This window comes from Bubalus kerabau, chromosome 18, assembly GCF_029407905.1.
Source record: "Bubalus kerabau isolate K-KA32 ecotype Philippines breed swamp buffalo chromosome 18, PCC_UOA_SB_1v2, whole genome shotgun sequence".
Classification (NCBI taxonomy): domain Eukaryota; kingdom Metazoa; phylum Chordata; class Mammalia; order Artiodactyla; family Bovidae; genus Bubalus; species Bubalus kerabau.
Genome location: NC_073641.1, coordinates 58355481 through 58375080, shown reverse-complemented (window position 1 = coordinate 58375080; position 19600 = coordinate 58355481). Strand labels below are relative to the sequence as shown.

Genomic DNA, 19600 nt, shown 5'->3' with positions numbered 1-19600 from the left:
AGTTCGTTCCCATGGGAAGAAATTATTTTCTTTGCCCTTAATGCTGCTGCCATGGTGTTGTATCAACATAGAAACATCCAAAGGGCAAGGGGTCATAAAGGCCCCGAGAACTCTCTGGAAGATTCTAGTGATTTCTGAGCTGAAAAGTGAATTCTCCAGGCAAGAATACTGGAATGGGTTGCCATTCCCTCCTCCAAGGGATCTTCCCAATCCAGGGACTGATCTGGATTCTCCTGCATTGCAGGCAGATTCTTAACCATCTGAGCCACCAGGGAAGCTCTGAAAAGTAAAGAACACAGGCCAAAGGATGTCACCCTCATAAATTAGAAGGTATTTTGTGGCATTGCTCAGATGAGCATTTTGAGGTCAGACAAGCTCCTTTTGTTGGCGCTGGATGACAGGCAGCTCCAACCTGACCCGACACACCCAGAAAGCAGCAGGGACAGACAAGACACAGGCTCTCCTGAGTGATCCTGCCATGCATCATACTGAGGGGCAGACCCCAGTCCTTGATTGGTGCCCACTGGCATAACAATGGACATCGAGGTCCAGGAAAGTCAGACAACCTGCCACAGCCAATAAGAGACACCACGGTCTTCTGAGCTCAGTCAGAAGTCTAAGCTCCTAACAGAGGCTTTCTGCCTCTGTTCACCAGAACTGAGCTTGCCTTACTTTACAGATTATACTAGCTTTTCTCTGTACCTCAGTCTCCTACTCTGTAAAATCAGGTAACAGTAACTCCTGCTACCCTATTGGGCTGTTGTGAGAATTAAATGAGTTAGTACACGTGAAGCATTTTGAACACTGCTTGAAATGTAGTAAGTTCCCGCTAAGTGTTAACTAACTCTCCAGCCACAGAATTCTTCCCTGTCACAGCCTTAAGCACCCTCCCAAAAGCCACAATCCTGGCATTTGTTTCAACAGCCAGTGGTGAATGTTCCTGCTTTTTCAACGCTTAAGCAAACAGAAGCTGCTCTTCCAAAGCTCAGAAGCTTCCAGAGGGTGGCTTTCAGCTGTGTGTAGGAGCGCAGTTTCCATATGCCACTGGTGACAGTAAAAGCCTGAGTGCACCCAACAAAGGGTCTGTCCAGTGGCAAGTGAAGCTGGAAATCCACGTGCTTTGTTACTGTAACAGCCATAAAGCCCAATGAAAGAGTCCCCAGGAGACAAGTGTGCAATACATTCAGCTCTTCCAACTCAGTCCTTCAACCATCCTAACAGAAACACCCAACTAGAAAAATCAGCTAAGAGCTTTTCAGGGCTGGTCAGCTCCACAGTGACCCATGTGACCTCCAGGCCGGCAGAGGAACGAGGATGTAGTTACGACCGAGTTGACAGCACAGCGCCTCACCTGGCGTCTTCCGGGGATTCCGCGATCAGATGGAAGGTCCTGTCGGCCATGATGATGTCAATCCCGTTCTCTTTGCTGGTGTTATCTATGATCTCCCTGCAGGGGAACACAAGCACCCAACGCAGATCGGGAACAGAGAATGAATGCTTAAGGAGGGGCAAGAAGAGAAATTTCACAGTAATTGAAAAATCAGACACCAGTCCTTCAGCCTTTCACTTTGAGAAATGATGAAGGGGCCTCTGAGGGTGGGAGAGTCCTTCTTGCTCGAAAATGGGTGGGGGGAGGTCTGCTGGGGGGGGGCGGTGTGGAGAGGTGGGAATGGGGTTGGGGGGCATCCTTGACTTTTCTAGGGAAGGGCCTCTCTTCTCCCACTGGCCCATCCAAGGCCCACCCAGTTCAGGTGCCCCAGTCTGCCTGTACCTTCCCTTGGCTCCCCCACTGCTCTATAAAGGACCCCCACATTGCAGCCAATCTGCAAGAGCGCTTTCATTCATCACAGCATTCCATCAAGGTTTAAGGCTGTTGCTGACACCTCTTGACTTCCTCTGATAAGGGCACACTATTTCTACCAGGGGCTTCGGGGTGAAGAGCAGGACTTGAGTGTCTCTAGATCTCAATTCCACCTGGATCTGATCCTAACAATCTTAAACAACCCTAGAGGTTCAAACTCAGTGGACCAGGCTACAAAGAGCAGGGTAAAACACATGCAGCTATTGGGATGGGACCAGAGGTGGTGATCTCCTTGATGAAGAAGGGTGTTGGGGATACAGACAGCTTGCTTTGACAGCTGAAGTAGCACAGCTGTTTCCAGTAAAACACTTATTTTACAACTAGAACATTCAGCAGTCCACTTAGAAAAAATAAATACCGTATGACCTTTTAGCTAGAATCACTGAGATGAGACTTCTTAAAGGAAATCAACCCTGAATACTTATTGGAAGGACTGATGCTGGAAGCTAAAGCTCCAATCCTTTGGCTACCTGATGCGAACAGCCCACTTACTGGAAAAGACCATGATGCTGGGAAAGATTGAAGGCAGGAGGAGAAGGGAGCGACAGAGGATGAGATGGTTGGATGGCATCAATGACTCAATGGACATGAGTTTGAGCAAACTCTGAGAGATGGTGAAGGACAGGGAAGCCTGGAGTGCTGTAGTCCCTGGGGTCACAAAGAGTTGGACATAACTTGGCAAGTGAAGAACAACTAAGATAAAATATTTTGAAAAACCAAGAAGATCAGAATTCACACAGGAGTCTATGATGCCTTCTCAAGAGTGGAAGAGAGAGGTGACCCCGATGGGGGAGCGATCAGCCAGGTGTCTGATACTGCAGCCTCTGGAGCAGGGTGACAATTTTCAGGGGAAATCTAACCAGACCACATCATCCCAGACCAGCCCCTTAGATTCCTGGGAACTCAGTTACCTTGTGTATAAAATGAGTGGGTGCCGTGGTTCTGAGCCACAGCAGGTCCACCAGAATCCTGGGGAACATTCAGAAAACCCAGGTGGAGTTTTTCAGGGTAGAACCCAGTGACTTGCATTTATAAAAAGCTTCCCTGGAGATGATGATACTGTCAGGGTCTCAATATACACAGCCTGTCAACTACAGGATAAATGAGGCAGCATCTCCAATAACAGACGGGGAGTTAAAGAAAAGATGAAGAGGATGGTATATAAATTGAAAGCAATTTGAGAGATCTGTCAACTGATCAAAAACTATGAACCTCATTTGGATTCTGATTTGAAGAAAGAAACCAACCTGAACCAATAACACTATCACCTCCATTTATAAGATAACTGGGGAAATCTGAATAATGACTAGAATTTGGATGACAGGAGTTCATTTTGCTTTTTAAATGTGATAATAATATTGTGATTATATATTTTTAAATGTCTTAATATTTAAGTGAATACCAAATATTCACAAATGAAATTATATGGTTAGGGCTTGCTTTAAAAATGTAGTTTGGGGAATTCCCTGGCAGTCCACTGATTAGGACTGGGTGTTTTCACTGCCATGGGTGTGGGTTCAAACCCTGGTTGGGAAACTAAGATACTATGAGTCACATAGCTCAGTCAACCACAACAGAAAATGTAATTTGCAGGGGGGAGAGCAGGGTGGGATCACAAATGAAACACCACTGGCTGGGAGTGGGTAACCACCAAACGTTGAGTAATGAGCACATGAACTTCATTCTAGTTTCCAACCTATGCTTGCGTATGACTGAAATTTTCTATAATACAAACTATATATTTTTTATATAATAAAATAAAAAATGAAGAAAACCTTATGATGGTGAAACCTTAACAACTCATTGCCTTCTCTCTACAGAACATGACCAACAGCTGAAGAACTAACACTTCTTACCTCTATAATTTCTACAGAACACCTGGAGAACAGGGCTCCATTAAGCATTCATTTGCTATACAGTGAGCAGCAAAAGGAACATCCATCAAATTTACACTGGTGAAATTCACGACTGTAATTGTCTCTCTCAGCCTCCTAACATCTGTGACTCCCCCCGCCTATGGGGTGAAGAGAGGACCATCGTGGTATATACGACAGGGGGAAGACTGTAGGAGGCTCAGAGCTGGGCCATGCTGCAAACACCTGCAGGACTCAGACTCAAATGCCCACGAACCCATCTGACTATGGAACATGGGATCCTCCTAAGGAACCCCAAAGCGGCAGCCTAGAAAGTTCCAACACTCTGCTGTTTGCATTTCAGTATTTGTCCTTAAAATTAAATACATAACTGATTAAACTCTCCACTTTTCAATGAACCATTTTCTAAAGTTCCTGATGCTGGTTGAGTAGAAATGGGATGTCGTTTCTAGGTCTCATGAATTCAGGGGTTAATTCAGTCTCTCAAAGCTTATTTTTACCTGTTTTCTAAACATACATGATTGCTCAGTTTGAGTGGAGAGTAGCTACATTCCATCCCCGAATGTTATGCTCAGTATTTAGTTATCCAAGAAAACCAGCTACTCCTCAATTCTCAGTATTTTCTGAAAACCTTAATTTTTAACAAATACAACAGGCCCTCAACAGTTAAATGCTTTGATTCAAAAGAACCCGGAAGAAGGGAATTCCCTGGTGGTCCAGTGGTTAGGACTTGCTGCTTTCATTGCCATGGGCCAGGGTTCAATCTCTGATTGGGGAATAAAGATTCCACAAGCTGAGTGGTGTGACCAAAAGATAAAAAAAAAAAAAGGTGGCAGAAAAAGGAGGGTGTTGGATTCAAACCCCAGCTCTGTTGCTCTCATTGTTGGCATGAAGAGCCCAGGAAACCCAGCAAAGGTGGGACACAAATGATTCATTTCACTCCCCTCCAGATGGACTGTCTGCTCCCAGGATAGCCATCTGTTGGCTACAGTTGGGTGTGGGAAGAAATAAAAGTGATTGGCTGATCCATAGAAGGATGACGAGATGCTCAACCAATGGATCAATATCCCCACCATGAGTTGTGTGTACGGCCAATCACGTTTCCAACAGGTTAGTTCTATGTTCAGCAAGCATCTTATAACCCAGAGCTGAATGTTTGAAAACTCAAGTGAATTTTCCCAGATGGTCTATTTCTCTGATTTCCTAATAATTCAACGCACTGAAAGGAATGGTGAGGACTCTCGATCACCTCCTACAACCTACTGCTTCAGAGAACGTGTCCCAGACAGCCTGGAGTCAGGGACCAACTTGATGAAGCAGCCCCAAGCCCCTGCCAGGGCCCATCAACGTACTTGGCCGCCCGGACCTCCACGGTGCCCTTGAGCTTCTCCTCGCTGTCATTCTCGAAGTACATCAGCTTGGCCTGGCGGAGGACGAACCAGCGCTTCTTCCAGTTTCTCCTGGACAGGGTGGAAGAGCCGCCACCCTTCTTGTGCAGCCAGCCTTGCTTGAGGGCCTCCTGCTTGGAGCGGAACCACAGGAACGTCTCGTCCTTGAGCACGCACCAGCGGCGCTTCCAGGAGTTCATGAGGCCACCTGTCTCCCCAGGGTTCGGGGGGAAGAGGGGGGTTTGAGGAAAGTCCATCAAGTTGGATGTTAAGATCAGTAGGTCTTAAGGTTCAGCCCATCCTTAACTTTGCACCAAATGTCCTCCCTTCAGACATGCCCCCAACGATGGATCATAGCCTGCAGGGTCATGCTCGGGGGGAACAGGGGAGGGACCACACTGGCTTGCTTAATTATATCAGAAGCCTTCCTGGGACTTCCTGGGTGGTCCATGGGTTAAGACACTGCACTTCCACTGCAGGGGGACACAAGTTCAGTACCTGGTCAGGGAACTAAGATCTTGCACACCATTAAATGCAGCCAAAACAAGAAATACAATCTTTCCTTATTTCCAAAGAAGTTCCTACTCACTTAGCTTAGAAATCTTGGTGAGGAGCTTAACACCAAGGCTACAAAGGGACTGATATTCTAACCCTGGAGTGAGGCAGGACCATGGGGGTTGGGGCAGAGGGTTGGGGAGAACCATTTCCATGCTTATGGATGGTGTTTCTGTCCAGACACCCCAGGGAGGGGAAATTAGTTTAAACGGGGTCCAAGTTAACACTTTCCTTCTTAATCTAGTCAATGTGAGGAACAACATCTATAAGATTCAGGAGTTCAGCAATAAACTCTAACTTACATAGGAAAATAACATGTCCCTTTTTCCAATAAACATCTTCAGAGAAAAGCATCATTATCTGAAAATGGTTTACATGTACAAGGTATAAAATTTAGACTATGAAACAAAGACTCCAAACTGTGACAGCACCGTGAACATGAGAATTTAGCTGTAATTTCTTTCATGAAAATAAATCTGGTTGAAGGAAACTAGACCAGGATTTACAGATATTATCCTTTACAACATAAAAAATATTTCTAATAGTCTTCCAGCAGGATAATTTGATTATTCTTAGATTCCCAAGACACTCAAGAGTGACATTTTGCCACCCTAAGTCACGAATCTGTTTTAACAAATCCACCGAAGAATACTGCATCTACTTCAGTAACTGTAAAATGTCCATTAGTTATCTCTTTGATCTACCAGTATCACAAATAAAGAGTATCTAAATGTGGATACTGAAAATAAATATAGAGGAAATGCTTTCCTTTTACAGATTAGAAATATATTTAAAACAGACATTCTCAGATTAATTTTTTCAATGGTTGCTCAGTGATTACAGATCTCAGTCTCACAGTGGAACAAGAGAAGCAAAGATAACACTGGTTTGTGTGTGCCTTGCAGAGCACACGTTTCGCTGACTTGTACAGACGACAGTCCTGTCTCGTATCTACGGAATGTCCTGCTTACTTAGCTGAGAAGCCTTTGAGATCATGCCAAGAACCAGAGCTGTTTCCTAACAAACAACAAACTTGCCGGGGACTACCAGGAGAAAACTTCTTTTCCTTGATTTGTGGCTTTAATCTAAGTTTCTCAAAATAAGCCAAGAGGAAACTGTAGTACAAAGTTATCCTATTACCTTATCGTCTTTGAACGATAAGGGTTATTCACAGTTGTTTTAAAGACACAGATTACAACAGTCACCACTACCAGTCACGCTGTTGTGCTTCCGTTATTGATGGGACTCACGCCCAGCCCTCCCTCCCCCATTCCGGGGGCCCCCTTCATATTTCATCTAGAGAATCTGATCAGTGTTCCTAGTTTCCTGACTGTAAACACCTTCAGGAGGTTATTAGGCTGGTGCAAACTCATTTACACTCACAAAATATAATCTGATGGTTAGATCTGCCTTATCACTTGTTTCTTTGAAACTTTTGGTCACAACTTAAGGCCTTATTAAACATCAAACAACAATGTATCGGCGATTAAATGGTGATGCAGTTACACAATAATTTGTTTTATTAAGAGATGAGTTTGCCAAAAGTTCACTTGCTTACCTTCTTGAGCTTTTAACAATTTAATGTTGGGATCTGAGTGCTCTGAATGTATATTTACTTTTTCATTATCTTATTTGTTTTAATCAAGATGATTATGTAATAAATGAATGCCATATATTACAATTAAGAGTGATTTACAGGGAATTTTTAAGCTAACTTAGAGAACTAGATTAATTGGGGGTGAGGAAAATATAAGAATAATAAAAAGCTTAACTTTATTCTGGGAAATGCACAAGAAAATCTTAAAATGCTATGATTAGATACTTATTACATTATTAGACTCTGCTTTGTGATGACTTTTTTTTCCTCATCCGATTATTTGGTTAGAATTCCTCAATCTTTTTCATCCCAATGCAACTACACGAATTTCCATCAAAAAGTACCTTTCACCAATAGGAAGATCTCCCCTAAAACAAACCTGGAGAGGTTTCCATGGGCCCTTTGAGGCTGAGAACAGCAGAAATTTGAAAAGTAAGTGACTGACGTTAGCAGCTACACAGATGTCAAAGAAGGAAAGTGAAGTAGCAAAAAAGAAACCAAGTTAAAAGGAAAAAAAATAAACACACAGAAAAAGTATTAAGGAGAATAAAAGAAGTATGAGAAAAGAAAAATATACCAACAGAAAACAGAAGCAAAGGCAAAGCACAGAAACAAAGGGTCAGAGAAAACACGAAGAACTCAAACCATCTGGGGAGGGTGGGTCTTGTTATCTCCACTCGACCCACAAGACTTGGCCTCTCCCTTCATCCAGTCCAGGGCCGAGCGAGAAGCCAGACAATCCCCTCTTCTGATGACCTACATAAAACTGGTGATGATTATGGTTTCTCCCCATCCCTCTTCACTGATTTGGAAGTCAAGGTCGAGAACATGAATAAGCCACAGGGACAAGGTCCTGATTAAGTACTTTTCCAGAAGGAGGGTTCTTCAAGGTCCCCAAGCATTTTAAGGTCCAGTTCGATACTCCAAGTTCCACGGCAATGAGAAAATAAACTTAAAATTCTCATCACGAGCAAGGGACAGACAGTAGGTGTCATAGGCAGTTCAAGCCAGGGGCAGCCCGCTCTCAGATCTTTACTTTTCTGTGTATAAGACATCCCTCCAGGGTCTCTAAGACTCCTGTGGGAGGCAAAAATGCAGCTTTATTATTGTAATGGGTTGCACCAACCACAGCGGCAGCACACAAGTGTGTCTGTACATGTGTAAGAAAGAGAAAGGGGAAAAGATGTAGGGACAGAGAAAGGAAGGGAGGAAGACAGCACAGATATGAGATGTGAAGGGCTGCCCTGGTGGCTCAGATGGTAAGGAATCTGCCTACAATGCAGGAGACCTGGGTTCAGTCTCTGGGTTGGCAAGATCCCCTGGAGCAGGGAAATGGCAACCCACTCCAGTATTCTTGCCTGGAGAATTCCATGGACAGAGGAGCCTGGTGGGCTACAGTCCACGGGGTCATAAAGAGTCGGACGCGACTGACTGATTCACACACACACACACACACACATGAAACATGGAGGCAACAGAGAAAGATGGCTTGAAAACGGTGACAGAGGCTGCAGACCCTTCATCCTAACGCACAGTCTGATCGGGGGCATGCCACACCACCATGGCGCCCCTCCATCCACCTGACAGGGCCTAACACCAGGGAAGGGGGGTGTGGGGAGATTTTCCCGGTCCCTCTTCCATCAGCCTCAGTTTCCCATCGCTTTACCCCCTGACCCAGGCACCAGGACAGCTGCAGGTCATACCTTTCATGTACAGGAAGCTATGGAAGTAAGGCAGCGTGACACAGCTGTACACAGAGTCCCGCCGGTACGAAAGCTCGTCGTCTGTATCAAACCGAGAATCGAAGTCCTCTTCACTATCTTCAAACTGAACCAGGGGAGAGAGAGAGAGCGCCAACAGTGAGCCACAAGGACAGAAAACAATCACCAGAAATGCCCAGCACAGATCAACACTGAAAAAATAAAAGTAACTGACGAAGAAGCCACAGGCTGATTTGTGACAATAAAATGGAGTGTGGTCATCAAAAGAATTCAGAATTACGAAATACTGACTGCTGGTGTAGAGTGGTCGATGGACTTGAGATGTAGCACACGAGACATACTTTAATCCCAAGACTCTGTATTCTAAGTACAACACTACCGCTTAAACATGTAATTTTAATCAAACCACTCAAGAGTTATCCCCTCTAGGTTACTGTGCTAAATATATCTTTCAAATCTTAGCAAAATCCAGAGAGTATTTAACACATGGTCAACGAACAGAAAGGAAAAAAAAAGTAAACTACAAATAAATCCAGAAGCTACAAAGGGCCTGCTGAAGCCTGCAAAGTTTCCTCCCTTACAATGAGAACAATACACAATATCCTGCAGTGAGCCTGAAGCTACTGTCTGGAGCATTCTCTGAAAGGTCCCTGGTGAGCCTCATTAGAGCTTACAGCGGGCCTTATTTCCCAACCTCCTGCAAAGCCAGGACAGACACGGGCCAAATTCTCCACTGAGCATGCCAGTTTTCTTAGACTTTGGGCAAAATGCAGTTCTCTGGGTTTTGTGTTGAAGCTCCAACAGGGCCATTTTCTCACCCGATTGCTTCTGGCAAGAGAGATGGGTCTCAGACCAGCTCTAAGAGTCTGCCTTTGGCCCATCCTGTGGGGGTATGTCTTCATCCCAGGGAGGGTGCAACAGGGGCGCGGATGACAGACAACTTCCAGCCCAATGAAGGCCGGCAGGGGGCGGGGGGTGGGGGGTGGGGGCGGGGCGCGCGCAGGGAGGTGGGTGGCACCTGGCCAGCGGGTACTCACCGAGGACTGGGCGCCCTCCGAGCTGAACCGGTAGGCCCCCGAGCTGTTGTAGGTACCCACGGAGCATCGGTAGTCTGGGGACCACTGGCTGCTGCAGGAGTTGGAGAAGGTCACGCTGCTGCCGGAGGTGATGGCCCCATCCTCGTAGTCGTCCTGATCGTAATCATAGTCGCCCTCTGGGGCGGGCAGGGCCCCCGGGGTCTGGGGCAGGCAGTAGGTGCGCTCCCCGGCAGAGGAGTCGTGCTCCGAGGGGGCCAGCAGCACGGTGCTGTCAGCGCTGGGGCTGGTGGGCACTACGGTGTCGTTCATGTAGGGGTCCTCCTCCGAGGACTCGTCGCTGGTCCGGATGCCACTGGTGCGCTGGTCCGAGTGGCCGTGCTCGCTGGGGTTGGGCGAGTCCTTGAACGCATCGTCGTCAGCCTCGAAGCCCTCGTCCACCTCCTCCTCCTCTGGGTAGGGCTGGCTGAAGTTGAAGCTGGGCTTCTCCGCCCCAGCACCCTGCTCGCCCGCGCACCCGCTCCCGACCGACAGCGAGCGCTCAATGTTGCGAACGCACTCGTCAATCTCGTCGAAGTTGAGCGACTCCAGGAACTCCTGGGCGGCGCGGCAGGCCTCGTCCTCCAGCCGCCGCAGCTCTTCATCCCGCAGCTGCTGCAGCTTCTGCAGGGACGCCTCGGTCAGGGACAGCTCCTGCCGCTCCTTCATGCGCTGCAGGTCCTCGATCTCCTTCTCCAGCCGCAGGATCTCCTCCACCTGCTTGTTCTCCTTCTGTTTCTCCAGCTCCCGGCTCAGCTCCGCTGCCCTCTGACTCTCCTGCTGCAAGGCTTCCCGTTCCCGCTGCTTCCGGGCTGCTTCCTCCTGGATCCCGGAGGAAGGAAGAGGTCAGGAAGTGACCCTGCAGAGAAGGGGGGGCAGCGGCCCTCCCACATGATGCTATGGGGCCCGTTGTGTGCTGATGTGCACCCCTCCTTCTGCCAAACTGCCATGTGAAGCCCTAACTCCCAGTTCAGTTCAGTGGCTCAGTCATGTCCAACTCTTTGTGACCCCATGGACTGCAGCACGCCCAGCTTCCCTGTCCATCACCAACTCCTGGAGTTTACCCAAACTCATGTCCATTGAATCAGTGATGCCATCCAACCATCTCATCCTCTGTAGTCTAACCCCCAGGACCCTTGGAATATGCCTGGATATGGGGACAGGACCTTAAGGAGTGATAAAGTTACAGTGAGGCCCTGAGGTAGGGCTCTAAGCCAATCTAACTGATGTCCTTATAAGAGGGGACACACACACACACAGACACCAGGGAAGTACGCACACAGGTATAAGACCATGTAAATGACACACCATGAACCTACAGAGAGAAGCTTCAGAAGAAACCTACCCTTGCAGAAACTTATCTTGGGTTTGCAGCCTCCAGAACTGTGACGCACTGGATTTCTTTTGTTTAGTTCCCTCCGGGCTGCGGCACTATATGTTATAGACTGAGCACATCAGTACCGTGGTGCTACCGGTTTAGAGCCAGCATGCTTTTGTGATTGGCACAAAAATCTTAGACATTCACACATTTTTACCCAACTGTAATGGGTTAGAAATGGCAGCAGAAACATCTCCTCTAAAATCCTTCTTCCTGTGTCTTTAGTTTTGAATCCTTCTCCCTATATCATTATTTTAGTTTCTAATCCCTGGGGCAAAGTGTCAGTGAAAGTGTTAGTCACTCAGTTGAGTTTGACTCCCTGTGACCCCATGGACTGCAGCCCGCCAGGCTCCTCTGTCCGTGGGATTCTCCAGGTAAGAATACTGGAGTGGGCTGCCATTTCCTTCTCCAAAAGTGTCAGTGGAGGGAAGGTAACAGACAAGATGCCACGTGGTCATGGCGTTTTTCACCTGTTGGGCGCGGAGCTCTGCTTCTCTTCGTTCCCTCTCTTTTTCTCTAAAAATAGTCAAGAAAAAAGACAGTGAAAATAAATGAAAGCAATGAAAAAAAAATCTGAGAACCACTTTTCAGAAAGCCAAGGTTTTTTCCCCAAGATTATTGTTTAAAAAACAAGTCACAACACTAAGCTTCTGGCACAATCTGCTGATGCACAAGCTACAAATGCTTGCTCAGCAGTTGAGGGGCACACTTTGGTAGCATGCTTGAAAAGTCAATAAAAATCCACATAAAACAAATATTCAAATGGTTTCCAGAGGAACATAGATTACTGTGATCCCATCTCCCAGTTTTCCACATTGTTGTATCTGCGCCAACCCTATTCACATAGACATCTCAAAACGAGCACTAACTGGGCTTCCGTGGTGGTCTAGTGGTTAAGAATCTGCCTGCCAATGCAGGGGACTTGGGTTTGAACCCTGGACTTGGGTTCGATTCCTGGTCCAGGAAGATTCCACATGGTGCAGAGCAACTAAGCACGTGTGCCATAACTATTAAAGCCTGTGAGCCTAGAGTTGCGCCCACCATAAGAGAAATCAGAAGCCCACACACTGAAGAGTAGCCCTGCTCTCTGCAACTAGAGAAAGCCTGAAGGTGGCAATGAAGACCCTGCTCAGCAATAAACAAATCTTTAAAAAAAAAAAATAGCAATAATTAAGTTAACAATCCCTCCCAAACCCTTAAATCAAGCTAAACTCACCGTTAACAGCTACAAGAATGGCATCTACCATTACTAGGAGCTAAGAGTGAACTTTTTAACAAAAGCTTTGCTAAAGACGACTTAAAAGGCATGAAGGATGAATGGGGTGTCTTCCTTGGGCAACACAGACAACTATTTGCATGAATAAAAATATGCACAAAACTGGGTCTTCAGTGGTGCCAAGGAATTTTATCTGACCCACCAAGAGGTACTGTTTCCAACAGCAGGTTCAGCAGCATGCTCTGGGAATTATGGCCTCAAGGCTGGATCCAGAGCATAAAAACTCCAAAGGTGTCCTGTCTTGTTTCATGCAAATAAGGGAAGTCCATACCTTTCCTCCTCCTCCCGTTTCCTCTTTTCTTCCTCTTCCCGTTTCCTCTTTTCCTCCTCTGCCCGTTTCTCCGCCAGCAGCTCTCTGTAAACTCTTCTGGCAATCTGACCTCGGAGCTGCTTTTGGAAAACCACAGCTGCTTTTTTCAGGTGCAAAAATCTCCTCCTCAGGAGGAAGGCCCTGTAGTTCTTCTGTATGATCACTACACAAGCAAGGACCTTCTTGTATTGTTTTCTGAAAAATGAGAACGAAAACAGCATAATAGCATCGCTGAGGACGGAATGAGGCCACGAGCTCTTCACAGGAGTTTATGTTAATGTTACACGACAAGAGAGCAGGATCTCATTTGGGGCTGATCCACTCATTATGGGACTCATTACAGGGAGCCAATGAGCAGGCCCCTGTGGGCAAAACAGAAGAAAAACAAAAGAATAATAACAGAACTCAAGCAAGAAGCCTATCATCATATTGGCTAAATAAACACATCACTCCTAATAACTGACTTTGCAAAGTCCTGGCAGGAAGTGAGGCTGTAAACAGAACCAAGGGATGTGATACTTTCTGCCGTTCTTAGGAGCAAAAGGGAAAAGGATTCACCACCGCAGGATGGCTTTTATGTTTGAGAAAATGTAATGTATGATGATGAGATGATGACCGGTGGACCAGCCCACTGGTCTAGGGATACACAAGAAAGTACCTGTCTCATTGGGCAAACCCGGGAGAAGGAGCCGCTGTGGACCCCATGGGTTGACACCAAGGTAAACAGGCGAGCTGCCTGTGGCTTCAGTATATGGCCCCAAGGAACTAGGGAAACTATTTAAATATCTCACCCGGTGCCCTCCAGTGACGCTACTGCTCTGAGACATCACGAGCCCCTGTTCCCACTTCCTGCCCACGTCAAGCTAACTGGCATCACCAATTAGGAGCATTGCTCTGGCCCTCTCCTTAGTCTGGTCCTGATAAGAAACCATCTGGGTCTATTTTAGATGAAAGCATATAATAGCCTGCACCATCAGGTGAAACATACTAGACACACCCCCTCCCCTCTGCACACTTCTTACCTCGCCAAGTAGCCCAAGACATGGGCCCGGATCACCATGGCCGCCCGCGTCACCTCCTCTTCCCGGCGCTTCTCCAACTTCTGCTCCAAGGACTCACGAAGGAAGACCTGCCCAGGAGGGAGTGACATGTCACAACCGCAGAATGTGGCAGGTATAGGGAAGGCCTCTCAGAGTCAGAGATTGCTTTGGGTGGGTAGGGGGGTGGGGGTAAGGCTTTTTTTCTTTCTCCGATTTTTGCTCCAAACACAAAAAGCAATGCTGCCCAGCAGAGGGAATCTCAGATTCCTAGTGGGGAAAGGATTTTTTTAATATCCCATCTGTCAAAGACTAAGACTTTTGTAAAATGTAGTCAAAAATATATTACCAGAAAGAAAAAAAAACTAAAGAATATTTAACATAGAAGTCTTACTTTTTTGTTTATTATTAGTTCAACAGGCATAAGATGACTGTGAAATTGCCACTGAAGTTTATAAACACTTATCTAATCGTGGGCCAGGGCAAACAGTTCAGGGACCAGCACTAGTCTACACCAAGTAACAAAAAACATGAAAAGACTCCCTAACGAAAGAAACAGAGGGGGAGAATAACCAAAACATTTGTAAAACGTTATTTGTCATCACGTGGAAAGTCTCTCTTCATGCTGTCAAGTGATTACAATCAAGCTTCTTGGCCTCAAAAATAAAGCAAATTAAAAAATTGACATTTAAGAGTGTAATTCTGTAAACTGTTTGAAATGAGCACTGAATCATTGACGTTACAGCCACCATAAGACAATCAGAATCAGGACTAAACAGATGGTAGCTATCTGTTGGCCTGTTTCTGGCTATGGGCACTTCAATGCTAAGCTTGTCATTTACATAAAATAAGTGTGTCTGGTAATTGGCATTTGTATCAGAATCCCTAATATTTGAAAAAGTATGAAAATAAAAGACCCTCCCCTCAATCATGGCAGGGCGTCCCTGGAGGCTCAGACAGTGAAGAATCCACTGGCAATGGAGAAGACCCAGGTTCCATCCCTAAGCTGGTAAGATCTCCTGGAGAAGAGAATGGCTACCCACTCTAGTATTCTTGCCTGGAGAATACCATGGACAAAGGGGCCTGGCAGGCTAAAGTCCATGGGGTCACATAGAGTTGGATACGACGGAGCGACTAACACTTTCACTTTTCAATCACAGGAGCTTTTAATTTTGTAGTTTCCAATGTGATGCACACCTAAGAAGTTTTGAATTATTACCTAAAAAAACTAATCCCAAATACTGGCCGGGGGTTAAATGACACACTCCCTCATTCATGATTTCTTGACTTATGCTCCTGTGACTCATTCTGGCCTACGATGATGCATCATGTCCCCTGATGGCACATTCTTCCAGACTTTCTGCTCTGTTTCTTCCAAGACATTTGAACAAAAAAGCAAATAAAGAATTCTACCACCATGTGACTCACAGAAACCTTACCTACTCCTGCTGTGGATTTTTGAACATGTGTAAAACTCTCCCACAATACCTCTCCCAAAAAACCTTTTCATACAATGCTTTTCCGACAATTGCAAGTAATATGCTCCACTGATGCATAAAGAGACTGCAAGGTTAGTAAAAAAAAAAAAAAAAAAGTAAAAAGCAGAAGCTACAAGCATAAACTGTATTTGTTTGATAATGATAAAAAGTTTCCAGAAATATGAATCTCTACCAAAACCATGGGTCAGCAGCAGTTTTCACCAAGACTGGACTTCAAAGAAATATTTAAACTTCTCTTTGAGATGACTCTTCTACATTAAGGAGCTTACTCAAATTCTTCTGCTTACTGATTAAAAGAAAAAGTAATAAAGTCTTTTTTTTTTTTTTTTAACATTCGCCATTTACTTTTTTTTCTTTGGCAGAGCTGTGTGGCATGGCATTCCAGATCAGGAGCCAAGCCTGCACCCCTTACAGTGGACATGAAGCTGTAACTGCTGGACCCCATGGAATTACTAAAGTTAAATCTTGATGAAGAGTGATGATGGTGGTGGCGACATAATAAAACAAAAGCATTAATTCCAAAGAGCCATATATTTATCACATGAACAAACAGGAAGCTTTATGAAGGAAAAAGATGCTTGCTTCTTAGAAGGAAGACTATGACAAACCTAGACAGTGTATTAAAAAGCAAAGACATCACCTTGCTGACAAAGGTCCGTATAGTCAAAGCTCTGGTGCTTCCAGTAGTCAAGTAGGGATGTGAGAAAGAAAGAAAGTGAAAGTCACTCAGTCGTGTCTGACTGTTTGCAACCCCACGAAATTCTCCAGGCCAGCATACTGGAGTGGGTAGCCTATCCCATTTCCAGTGGATCTTCCTGATCCAGGAATCGAACTAGGGTCTCCTGCATTACAGGCGGATTCTTTACCAACTGAGCTATCAGGGAACCCCAGGAATGTGAAGGTTGGACCATAAAGAAGGCTGATCACCACTGATGCTTTCGAACTGTGGTGCCAGAGAAGACTCCTGAGAGTCCCTTGGACTCAAGGAGAGCAAAGCAGTCAATCCTAAAGGGAATCAATCCTGAATACTCATTGGAAGGACTGATTCTGAAGCTGAAGCTCCAATACTTTGGCCATCTAATGTGAAGAGCCAACTCATTGTAAAAGACCCTGATGCTGGGAAAGACTGAAGGCAGGAGGAGAAGAAGGCAGCAGAGGATGAGATGGTAGCATCACTGACCATGGACGTGAACTTGGGCAAACTCTGGGAGACAGTGAGGAACAGGGAGGTCTGGCATGCGGCAGTCCATGGGGTTAAGAGGGTCGGACATGACTTAGTGACTGAACAGCAACAATATGAAGGGAAAAGCGTTTTACACTGTATCAGAAGTCTAAAGACTCTCTTGACTGGATCAGAATCAGAGAAATACCTGTTTTAGTTTCATGCCCATCAAAGAGAGCTCTCTGCTCTGCCCATTAGACTTACATCCGCATCTTTATCTAGATCCTCTTTCCATAATGGAAAACAGAGCAAAATACTTTAGAGACCTGACTCGGCTTCATTAAGAACATCTACCCTGAATTTACGCCGTGACACGTGGGAATTGATGCCAGTTCTTCCAGCCCAGGGTGTCTTTTGCCACATCACCATGTTCCCAGGACACAGCCAAGATAAAGTTAGCAGGATCCAGCTGCTGTGAGTGGAGGTCCTTGTCGGGAATCATCAAACAGCCTAGGAAAGGTCAACACCCACTCAGGGGGCTGCTCGGCCAACCTTGACTCACTACCCAATATGAATATTTTCCTGTGGCTCTTTTTTTAAAAAAAATAAAAAACAAAACTTTCTTTAGATAGCTTAAGAGCCTATGGATTATTCTCTTAAACAGGTCTTTTTAGAACACCTCTTGCAGACTTCATTGCCACAGAAGAAGTAAGGTCTGACAGTGTAGCCCAGGTGACCGGAAAAGTGAAACGTGCTCGAGTCACAGGGCAGAGGGAAAAGTCTAAGCCAGGCAAAAAAAAAAAGAGGGGAGCAGCTGTCCACCTCTGCCTCCCTAAACTCAGCTTCTCAGGAGGGACACACATCACATCTCCTGCTCGGGCTGCTCCGGGGGCTCAGCCAGCCTCCCGTCTTCTTTAGGGGTGCTTCCCCAGCAGATACGAATCCTTGCCTTCCAACAACTAGATGTGTTTTTTAAGCCTGTGAATTCAGTCCTGGTGCCATGTTTGATTTTCTGACTATAGCGCTGCCCACAGTTCCCTCTACCGTGTAAGTGTCGACAGAAACTTCTTATCCAGAAGATCTGGATGTTCCTTAGTGGTTTACGGGTTTAAATGCAAAGACCTCTGGCAGTAGCACAGAAACACTGCTAGCATATAATTAAGTCAAAAGTTGGTCAAGGTCAAAGCTATTTAGCGGATACAATTCAAATGCTCTCCATGTTTACATTTACTTCCTAATATTTACATGAAATGATAAGCTTCCATTCTACTGCCAATGTGTCACCAGTTAAAATTTAACTCCTCTTTAAAGACTTCCTTTTCTTGAATACTTTTCTGATCGTTTCAATTCACAGTGAGCTCTCTCCTGGAGCTGTGTCCTCATTCCTTAAAGAGATCACACTATAATTTATTAGTTGTATTGGAAAAAACTCTGATGCTGGGAAAGACTGGGGGCAGGGGACGACATGGTTGGATAGCATCATCAACTCAATGGACATGAGTTTGAGCAAACTCTGGGAGACAGTGCAGGTCAGGGAAGCCTGGAGTGCTGCAGTCCATGGGGTCGCAGAGTCGGACACGACTGAGCAACTGAATAATAATAATGCAGTGACATCTCCCAGCAAATAAGTAAACCAGGGGTAATGCTTTTATGTCTCTATAACCCTGTGCAACACCCAGTTCTAAGTTGTGCTGGGGTCTGACTTCCATTTGTAAATGAAGTTGGATTGGTTTTTTGGTGCTCATTGCTCAGAAAAGTGACTGCTATTGGCTTGGTAAGTCAATGATCTTTGATATTATTCCAATATACAAGGAAGTGAGATAGGAGGAAGGTATACTATAGAGAATGTAATATATTATAGAGAATGTAAGATTGCAGGGAATCTTCCTGACTCAGGGATTGAAACTGGGTCTCGTGCATTGCAGGCAGATTCTTTACCAACTGAGCTATGAGGGAAGCCATGACAGAGGAGGGGGCTTAATCCAATTTAGGGGTGAGTTTTCATGCAGGGGGAGATGAAGCACATCAAAAAGGATTCCCAGAGAAAGACAAATACCATGTGATGCCACTTACATGTGGAATCCACACTATGTCACAAATCAACGGATCTACAAAACAGAAGCAGACTCATGGACACAGAGAATATACTGGGGGCTGCCAAGGGGGAGCAGGTGGGAGAGGGGTGGATTGGGAGTTTGGGGTGGACAGATGCAAACTACTATAGGATGGATAAACAACAAATTCCCACCGTATAGCGCACGGAACTCTATTCAGTATCCTGTGATAAACCATGATGGAAAAGAATATGGAGAAGCAGGTATATATGTGTATAACTGAGTCACTTTGCTGTACAGCAGAATTAACACAACACTGTAAATCAACTATACTTCAATTTTGGGAAAAAAAAAAAAAAAAAAAAAAGGATTCCCATCAGTCTGCATCCAAGCAGAGTTGAAGGATAGACTGGCTAAAACAAGGAGAGGGGAGAGTTCCCAGTAGAGAGACCTTCAAACCTGCGAGGACACACACCCCAAGGGACCCCAAACGCCCCAGTGAGTTACACCCTTGCTTAATCCGACTGGGGTGGGTGGAATCTGACTTTCTCCTAGGATGTGGCACAGGTGAAGGGGTATCCCTCTTGCGAGTGTGTTACATTATATATAAGACTCCACCAAGCTTCTCCTGCTGGCCCCGAAGAAGCGGGTGGGCCCAGGGTGAGAACACCAGTGGGTGTTTTCCTGAGACTGAACATATAACAAGCTCGTGTCATTCCCTAACGGGGTGTGTGTGTGTGTGTGTGTTTTGATTTAAGCACTTAACTGACGCTGACTGAGCTCCTACTATGTGCACTGTGTAGTACCATGTGCAT

At 45.7% G+C, this 19600-nt stretch overlaps 1 protein-coding gene across 6 annotated transcripts in view; it reads right to left on the bottom strand.

Moving 5' to 3' along the window:
- The window catches only part of MYO10 (myosin X), a 258499-nt gene that overhangs the window by 20556 nt on the left and 218343 nt on the right, over window positions 1–19600 (bottom strand). For all 6 annotated transcript variants that reach the window (XM_055554772.1, XM_055554774.1, XM_055554773.1 and 3 more), the window contains 7 exons: window positions 14056–14162; window positions 12995–13228; window positions 11918–11963; window positions 10034–10891; window positions 8979–9102; window positions 5088–5331; window positions 1352–1447 (listed from right to left, as the gene is read on the bottom strand). In XM_055554772.1, coding sequence (XP_055410747.1) covers window positions 1352–1447; window positions 5088–5331; window positions 8979–9102; window positions 10034–10891; window positions 11918–11963; window positions 12995–13228; window positions 14056–14162 — 1709 coding nt within the window. The remainder of the gene's footprint in view (window positions 1–1351; window positions 1448–5087; window positions 5332–8978; window positions 9103–10033; window positions 10892–11917; window positions 11964–12994; window positions 13229–14055; window positions 14163–19600) is intronic.